The following is a 9790-nucleotide window of genomic DNA, read 5'->3' as shown; positions in this document are numbered from 1 at the left end:
TAAATATCGGGAGGTACCGTTATATGGGGCTATATAAAATTACCAATTCATAGAAAAAAAAAAACAGTGAAGAAATTTGGCGAAAATTATAAAAATACCGAATATCGAGAGATACTGTTATATGGCAGCTATACCAAAACGTGGACCGATACACAAATACCAACCATCCAAAACACAATACAAATCGTTCTGCCAAATTTTGAAGCTCTACGTCAAATAACGTGGGCTGTATCGTGATTTCAACAGCCAGACGGACAGACCGACATCGTTAAATCGACTTAGACTTTATGCTGTCATGAACGTTAATATGCCCTCCTTGTCAAGGTGGTACAAAAAAGGAAGGTATCGTTATATGGTGGCAATACGATGACATGGACCTGCATACGCCATTGCGAACTTTAAACACGAAATTTGAAACGATTCAGGTTAATAATGTCTCATACTATAAAATACCGAATATTGGGAGACACCGTTATATGGTGTCTATCCGAAGACGTGGACCTGTAAAACTAATTTTTTGTCGTAGGCTGTAGTACCCATTAAGATCTTCCAATACGAAATTTGAAACAATTGCGGTCTCTAATTTCGTTTAAATTATCAAAAAACCGAATATTGAGTGGAACCGTTATATGTGGACAGACATGATCCATCTACGAAATTAACCTGTCTACTGGCAGATCGAACATAGAATTTTACGCTGCTTTGTTGGGTCTGGGATGAGTATTTCGAAGAGTTACAAACGGAATGACAAAGTTTACATACCCTTCATAGTGTGGTGGAGGGTATAAAACTGACAAAAAAATATACATCACAGAAAAGGTTAAATTTTGTTCTAATAACTAACCAGTTTTGTGTAACTAAATTGTAATAATTACTCAATAGTTTTAATTTGATCGAAAATATCACACACATGAATTGGACAGGATAATCCCTATAAACAAAAACCCACAAACCTACATTCGTTTAATCAATTCATTTTTTTTTTTTTTTGCTAATTTATCTAAAAGATAAACCAAGCCACATTGCTTCCCGCCAACAAAATACCCGACCATCAACTTTCACTTTCCCACATTTGAGATACGGCCAAACAAACTGTATGGCAATCTCAGCGCCAGAATACAAAATTCTCAAACCGACACACTCCAGAAATCAGTCATCTTCAGGGCAACAGACGAAGTGCATCAAACGCCAACAGAACGGTACGGTTAATCAAGAACGACAAATACAATTATTTCAAAGCAGAGGTTAAATTAGTGATAAAGGAAAAATAAAATTTGTATCTGTATCCGTTTTCAACAATAACAAGTGTTTACCGTTGCATTCGTTATCGTTTCTTTTTGTTTTGTGCGGCGAACAAACATCAAGAAAAAACATGTAGAAATGTCAATAATTTCTTCAACAAAAATTTGCGACACGTACGTTCGCGAAATAACAAAACCAAATGGGAAGAGAGTGCAAAAACAACAAATAAACAGCTGATTGTCAGAATATTCCCACCTTTCTCTTATCTTGCACTCAGTCTCTCTCTCTCTCTCTCTCAAAATGAAAATAAATAAAACCAAAAGCGGAAAGAAAATACGATATATACTGTTATTATTCATTCAAAAACAAATACCATTGATGTTTGGGTGTGCAAAGCAACGAGTGCGCCAATTAATGTTACCTACCTACAAACAATTTAATTTGTATGTTAAATAATAATAATATTCTAGCTAAAATTATATACATACGTACATTTGTTTAAAAATGAAATCAACCAAATCCTGAGAGTAAACGTTATCACGTGTTTGTTATTGTGACGTAGTATGTACCTGTCGACGAAGGCAGGTCATTGGTTTTGTTTACTTGTTTTGCTTTGTTTTTCGTGTTTATGCTTCTAGCATGGAAGAGATGCAATTGAGACAGACACAACACACACGTTTTGTTGTTGTAAAAATCAATAACAGAATGTGGACTGGTTTTTTTTTTTAAACTGAAACATTTGTGTTGCCTTAAATAGCAACACACAGCCTAAAAACTGCCGGTTATCGAATGTACTTTACTCTGTGGTCAAGTGAATGTTATTTAAAAATTTTGTAATATTCGGGTAATCAAAACAATTAACATTTCAGTTAACATTGCCCAGGATAAAGATTTAATTTAAAATCCTATAAAGTAAATATTTTTAATTGAAAAAAATAAATTATACAGGTTTGATAAGAACAAGACAATCAAGTAAGAAAACGTTAAGTTCGGTCCGTCCGAACTTTTATTACCCTCCACCTGTAGGTAAAGAAAACATTTTTATATAAAAGCATTTGGACGGAAACGTGTTTCAAAAAATCATAAAGTGCGTGAGGGCGTTGTATGGGGGCCATACCAAAACGGTAACATCTATAGACAATTTTATACTTCAAGGATTGTCATCTACCAAATCTTCTTAAATACCCAATTTGAAACAATTTCGTGGGTAAATGTGACTAGGATTATCAAAAAACCGAAATTCGGTGGGTATCGTTATATGGGTGCTATGTGAAAACGTGGGAAAATTTTGGTAAAAATCATCAAAATACTGAAGGTACCATTATGTGGGGCCTATACGAAAACGTGAACCTATACATACAATATTGCGCTACCGCAGCTCGAACCCATTATAACCTACAAATACCACTTTTTAGAAAAATATGGGGGCTATACAAAAACGTGGACCTATACATACAATGTCTTGCCACCGGAGCTAGAACCCATTATGACCTACAAATACCAATTTTTAGACAAATCCGTGAAAAAAATGTGGCGAAAATCTTCAAAATACCGTTGCATGGAGGCTATTCCAAAACGTCAACCTACATATACTATGTTTCGCCATCAAAGCAAGAACCCATTGCGAACTATAAATACAAAATTTTAGACAAATCCGTGGAACAATGTGGCAAAAATCATAAAAATAACGAATATCGGGAGATACCATTTAATGGGGGCTATACAAAAATGAGAACCTACACATACAATTCTTTGCCACCGGAACTAGACGCCATCATGACAAACAAATACCAATTTGTAGATAAATTCGTGGAAAAATGTGGAAAAAAATCTTCGAAATACCGAATATTGGGAGGTACCGTTATATGGGGGCTATACAAAAACGTGGACCTATACATACAATGTCTTGCCACCGGAGCTAGAACCCATTATGACCTACGAATACCAATTTTTAGACAAATCCGTGAAAAAATGTGGCGAAAATCTTCAAAATACCGTTGCATGGAGGCTATTCCAAAACGTAAACTTACAAATAATATGTTCCGCCACCAAAGCAAGAACCCATTGCGAACTATAAATACAAATTTTTAGACAAATCCGTGGAACAATGTGGCAAAAATCATAAAAATAACGAATATCGGGAGATACCATTTTATGGGGGCTATACAAAAATGAGAACCTGCACATACAATGCTTCGCCACCGGAACTAGACGCCATCATGACAAACAAATACCAATTTGTAGACAAATTCGTGGAAAAATATGGCAAACATCATCGAAATACCGAATATTGGGAGGTATCATTATATGGTATATATTCGCTACCAGAGCTATATATTCGCCACCAGACTAGAACTTATTATGACCTACAGGTACTAAATTTTAGACAAATCCGTGAAAACATGTGGTGAAAATCATCAAAATACCGAATATCGGAAGGTACCTAGACATAATAATGGTCTGCAGGACTTTTGGTATTGAAAATGGATTATATAGGTCCACGTTTTAGTATAGCCCCCATATAACTGTACCTACCTATATACGGTATCTTCATGATTTTATATACACTATTCATTGGAATTCTTTCACATTTCGTATTTGAAGTTTTTACATTATTTATCTGAATTGATTCAACTTTCGTATTCGTATAGCCCCCATATATCGAGGGCCTATATTCGGCATTTGACGATTTTAACCACATTATTCACCGGAATTGTTTAAAATTTCATAATGAAAGTTCGTGTTCGACTGAAAATTTTCTATGCATGTTCACGTCATCGTATATCCCCCATATAACCGTACCTCCCTATATTCTACGGAATTTCTTCAAACTACTCAAACCTTCGAGAGTAATCGTGCGCACCACGCGGACGGATGGACACTTCATCTTCTACTACAAATGTCCTGAAACGGATTTGGACCAAAATGACCTTGGGCCTCAAAACCGTTATTTCGATGAGGCACGTTTTGGACTTATCAGCTGATATATACCCTCTGTAGCCATATGGTTGAGGGTATATAAAGGCCAGCTAAAGTATGGCTTTGGCAACGCTGCAGCTTATGTTGGAATACTAGCATTTATGGAAGGAAACACGGATCGCTACCAGTGTAATTTTATTTTAGAAATTAGGTTCTGCGGCAGAGGATCAGGAAACATAATATCACTATCGGCAAAAATCTTAAAATAAAGCCCAAAGAGGAATGATGTAGGACATGGAGACTTGCAAAAATGAGAGTTGTATTTAAACAATTATCGGTCACTGCATGTGGACAGTTCTTTGCAAAGAAGTCGTCTACATACTGAGAGAGAAAACTGTAAATGAACATATTAAATTCGAAAAATATGACAAAAACACCCAACAAAAAACCTTTAATCTGGCTCTGATTTAGATGAAATTTTCCAAACAGTATTTGCTTGGCCCAAGGAAATGAAACCTATTGATATTGTTGAGAATCGGTTCATATTTAGATATAGCTCCCATATGTATCTTCAACTGATTTCTGGTTCATTGTGCACTTGATGGCCAATATCAGTCCAAATGGCCTGAAATTTTTAAACCAGTCGAATTCAGTCTAGAAGCGAGTACATCAAATTGGTTGTGAATCTTTTCAGATATATATTCCACATATGTGTCCATCATCCGATTTGGTGTTTTAAGTCCCTTACATGTATAATATGCACTCCATAACAATGATCTTTGGTACCAGATATGAGATTCAGCTCTGAAATAAGTATTTCATATTTTGTCAAGATCGGTTCAGATTTGGATATAGCTTCTATGTATATATATATATATATATATATATATATATATATATATATATATATATATATATATATATATATATATATATATATATATATATATATATATATATATATATATATATATATATATATATATATCAGGTATATTGTGCATCAAATGGCCAATATCAGTCTAAAAGTCCTGAATTTTGACTTATCCGACCGAATTCAGTCTAGAAGTAAGTACATCAAATTTGGTGAAAATCGGTTCAGATAAAGCTATAGCTCCCAAATATATGTTTCATCCGATTTGGTGTTTAAGTCCCTCAAATTTGTAATATCCATTCGAGAACAATGATATTTGGAAATACCTTTTCCAAATTTGATCGAAATCGGCTAGGATTTGGATATAGCTCCTAAATATCCTTAATTCGATTTCAGGTTTATTGTGCAAATAATGACTAATATCGGGGCAAATGGAGTGAATTTCGGGACGTATGTTTCAATTTTGTGGAACTCAGCTCCGATATATATTTTTTAATATAATCCTTCTCATGCACTCTATAGCAATGTTATTTGGTATTACAGATTAAAATGTCTCTGTCAAATTTAGTGAAAATTGATCATGAATTGGATATGCCTTCCATACATTAGTTTCATCTGAAACCAAACTGTAACTGCTCTAAACCCAAATGTTAGTAGGTGGTATGATCTATTTCAAATAAATTCTTTTGTTACGGAAGCTCTACTAAACATGCATAGTGGTGTGGGGTATAATATAGTCGGCCCCGCTCGACTTTTGACTTTTCCTTACTGTTTTTTTTCATCATAGAAAACTTAGGATTGTGAACTGTTAACAAACAATTGTGGCAAAAATAAAGAAAACTAATCTACCTCCACCACACCATGGCAGACAGCACTAGCGACATCTATGTGTCCACCACCGAAATATTGGAAAATCATGGCATTTATCGTCGTTTGCATGAACTACAAACATTTTACCGCAATGAGTATGGATCTGAACCAAAAGTATATGTTCGTGTCCCGGGAAGGTGAGTTTCTATGCAGTTTAATTTCACCACATAAAACGTTTAAATAGAAGTCCAAATGAAAAACGACTTAATTTCAGCAGCGAATTCAAGTGAATCATATAATTTATATTTAATACCTCTTTGTAATTATAGAGTAAATTTAATTGGTGAACATGTGGATTATTGCGGCTATCCGGTACTACCCATGGCTATTGATCAATGTATACTGCTAGCAGTTGGGTACACCGAAGCCAATACCCAACTGGAGCTGAGAAACATGGAAAAGGAGAAATACGAAGACTTCTCAACTGACCTCAGTAAATTGCAGTAAGTACGAAAATAAATCCTTAAGTTAAAATTCCAAATGTATCAAATTTTATTTTGCCCTCCAGGATAATCCATAAAGCGTCTTCTCCGCCGCCATGGTACAATTACTATTTGTGTGGTGTTAAAGGAATTTTGGAAACATTAACGGATAACGAAATACGTTATGGCATGACAGTTGCAATTAGCGGTAACATTCCTCCTGCATCGGGAGTGTCTAGTTCCAGTGCATTGGTTAGCAGTGCAGTACTGGCTACAGGATATGTTCATCACGCTACACTTAATCGTAAGACCTTGGCGTCCATATCGGCAGCATGTGAACGTTACATTGGTACACAAGGTGGTGGCATGGATCAGGCCATTGCATATTTGGCCAAAGAGGGATGTGCTCAATTTATTGAATTTTATCCCAGTTTGAATGCTACTCCTCTGCGCTTGCCAGAAGGAGCTTGTTTCGTAGTTGCCAACAGTTTGGCGGAAATGAATAAGGCCGCCACCTCCGACTTTAACGAGCGCGTTGTTGAATGTCGGTTGGGGTGTCGTTTGATTGCCCTCAACAAAAATTTTAACAATTGGAAGGATATGCAGGTTTTTGCTAAGCTGCAGGCAGCTTTGGCATGCGATTTAGCTCAACTGGAAAGATATGCACTGGAGTTTGTTTCCCAGGATATTTATAAACGTTCGGAATTATGCGAAGTATTTGGTGTAACGAATGAAGAATTTGAAAGAGATTTTCTAACGGAAAATACGCGCAACATGCAGCAGTTTAAATTGAAACAACGAACTTTACACGTCATCCAAGGTATGTAGAATTTGGCCAAAAAAAGAGTAATATACCGAGGACAATAATTGATATTTATTTTCTTTTACTAGAGTCTCTTAGAGTCCTGGAATTTCATGAAATATGTGAAAAATATTCCTCAAATTCTCTTCATTCCAATGGAATGCATGTTAATGGCAATGGGGATATGTCCTTTGAGTCTACAGTTAGTAGGCTGTCACAGCTAATGCGACAATCCCATGAAAGTCTAAAAACTTTATATGAATGTTCCCATCCCAATTTGGATAAATTAGTTGAAATATCCCATCAATTGGGCATAGGTGCAAGACTAACAGGAGCAGGGTAAGAAAAAAAGAAACAAAAATAGAATCCATTATTATTTTATCGTTTCGTTTTATCTAAAAATCTTAATTATCTTCTAGATGGGGAGGCTGTATTGTGGCCTTATGTGACTCTGTCGAATCATCGAACAGCTACATTGAGGCACTCAAAGATAAATACTACTCAAAGCTGTCTACAGAAAAATTGCAATTCGATAATTTTGATAACGTTGTATTCGCCACCTGTCCCCGAAATGGTGCGGAGTTATTGACGCTTCAGTCAAATGATGAATAATATTGTGCCATATTGTCATATTTATATTTTACAAATAAAATGATTTTATACAAAAACGTAAAAAAACAATTAAAAAGTAAAAGTTAAAAAAGTAAAGTTAAAAAGTCAGCCAATGTTCGATTATTTAATTGGCTTCTGTTATGGTTATTTAATTGCTGACCTTCTATGGAGTTGGTTCCGTCCAATATTGTCCATTTCGTTTCGGAACTAAAATGATAAAAATATTGCGACGTGCCAGGTTTAGACTATACAGGGTGAGATAAAAAATGCAACTAAGTCAAACGCCAAAATTTTTACATTTTTTTAAATTTTATTGAATGAAAGCAGAAAATGTAGGAAATAGCATCAAATTTTAGAACAAGTTTAAATTTGTTCGAATTGGACAACTTTGGCAGGAATTATGAACGGCCAATGAAACCGTCACACGCTGCCCGAACGTTGCTCGGATGTATTTTGGTCCATTCCCGGCGAAGCGATTGCTTGAGGTGATCGACACTTTGGTATTTTTTAGTGCCAACTTGTTTTCACAAATACTCCAGACACAATAGCCCAGCAGATTGGTATCCGGAGATGTTAGTGGCCATTGTGCGCTGGAAATGAAGCGAGGAACCCCATTTTGTTACCATTCTTGGGTTGCGCGTGCTGAGTGCGATGGTGCTGAGTCCTGTTGGAATGTCCAAAATCTGCGGCCTAATGTTTGCGTGCCCAAGGCTTTAATACACCCTCCAGAATATTTTCGCGATAATATTCGGTATTAATTCCTATGCCACGGTCGATTAATACGAACGGAATACGACCATGGGCTGTTATGGCGGCCCACACCATTACCATGGCCGGCGCTTGAGTTCTGGTGGCCAACCGAAGGTAATATTTTCAGCTGACCTCTTTGGCAAGTAAACACGATAATTGTGCTTGTTTACGAACTGCTGGGTAACGAATGTTTTCTCATCGGAGAAAACCAAATTCGACAGTTCACAACTTTCGGCCAAGCGAAACAACTCTTTAGCTCGTTTGAGTCTATTTTCTTTCTGTTGCGGTGATGAAGATAAAAATATTGGTATAGGCAAAATTACAAAAAAAATGGATCATAAATTCTGGTTGAGTGAAATATTTAGATAAAGCAAGTTGTAGGGAATCGCTGACTTGTTTCGCAAGTTCTGACAGATAAGAGTATTGAAAATAGCTAACCAGAAGAAATGGTCCGATCTCTACCAACTTTATAATCGATCTTGTGCTGATAAAAATATTAAGATGTGCCAAGTCTGAATGGAATTGGATGTTAATTTCGCGTTTTAGGAGCTTCATGAATATTAAAAATGTTGACCCTTTGTGGGGGGATATCTTTCTTTTTTCGCATCTGACATAGCACTGAAGAAAATATTAGGATTTGCAAATTTGGAGCAAAATCGGATGAGACATATATATGAGACCTATATCATTATCGATTTTCACAAAATTTAAAAGGCCTTCTTCCAGGCTAATTTCATTCGCATGTGCCAAAATCCATTCAATTAGGGCATATATTAATCATTTGGTGCACAACTAACTTAAAATCGGATAAAGATCTCTATAAAAATTGGCAAAGGTATTTCTGAGCTGTATTTGATAGAATGATATAATTGCTTGAATATCTTTGTTAGGTAGTTCATATTATGACTGCGGAGGACAAAAATAAAAATTCGTATGAACAATATATATGGGAGCTATAGCTGAACGGATTTAGATCAAATTTGATATAATTATTTCCAGGCTCAATGTGGTCGTATGTGGAAAATTCCATGCTATTTGTTCAAATATTACACGTTTGGTTCACAATAAAAGGCAAATCGGACGATAATTCATTCGAAAGATAGCGTGATTACAACAGACAGACGGACATCGCTAAATCGACTTAAAATTTTACGCTGATCAGAAATATATATACTTTGTTGGGTCTGACATGAGTATTTAGAGGAGATACAAACGGAATGACAAAGTTAATATACCCTCCATAGTATGGTGGAGGGTATAAAAATACGAAAGTTAAAACGAAAAAAAAAACATCTGAGT

At 35.7% G+C, this 9790-nt stretch overlaps 1 protein-coding gene across 5 annotated transcripts; it reads left to right on the top strand.

The window, feature by feature from the left end:
• The first annotated feature begins 1071 nt into the window (after nt 1–1071).
• On the top strand, nt 1072–7819 carry LOC101899814 (N-acetylgalactosamine kinase). 5 transcript variants are annotated; one of them, XM_005186870.4, is made up of 6 exons: nt 1072–1199; nt 5823–6042; nt 6175–6348; nt 6414–7147; nt 7219–7468; nt 7549–7819. In XM_005186870.4, the coding sequence occupies exons 2-6, from the start codon at nt 5897–5899 to the stop codon at nt 7739–7741; spliced, it is 1497 nt and encodes a 498-aa protein (XP_005186927.1). In that variant the 5' UTR covers nt 1072–1199; nt 5823–5896; the 3' UTR covers nt 7742–7819. The 5 variants fall into 5 exon arrangements, with proteins under 5 accessions (XP_005186927.1, XP_011293925.1, XP_011293926.1 ...); XM_011295623.3 differs by having other exon boundaries at nt 1145–1415; XM_011295624.3 differs by having other exon boundaries at nt 1165–1244.
• The last annotated feature ends 1971 nt before the right edge of the window (nt 7820–9790 follow it).

The sequence above is a fragment of the Musca domestica genome, unplaced genomic scaffold, assembly GCF_030504385.1.
Source record: "Musca domestica strain aabys unplaced genomic scaffold, Musca_domestica.polishedcontigs.V.1.1 29, whole genome shotgun sequence".
NCBI lineage: Eukaryota > Metazoa > Arthropoda > Insecta > Diptera > Muscidae > Musca > Musca domestica.
This window is presented reverse-complemented; position numbering and strand designations above follow the sequence as displayed.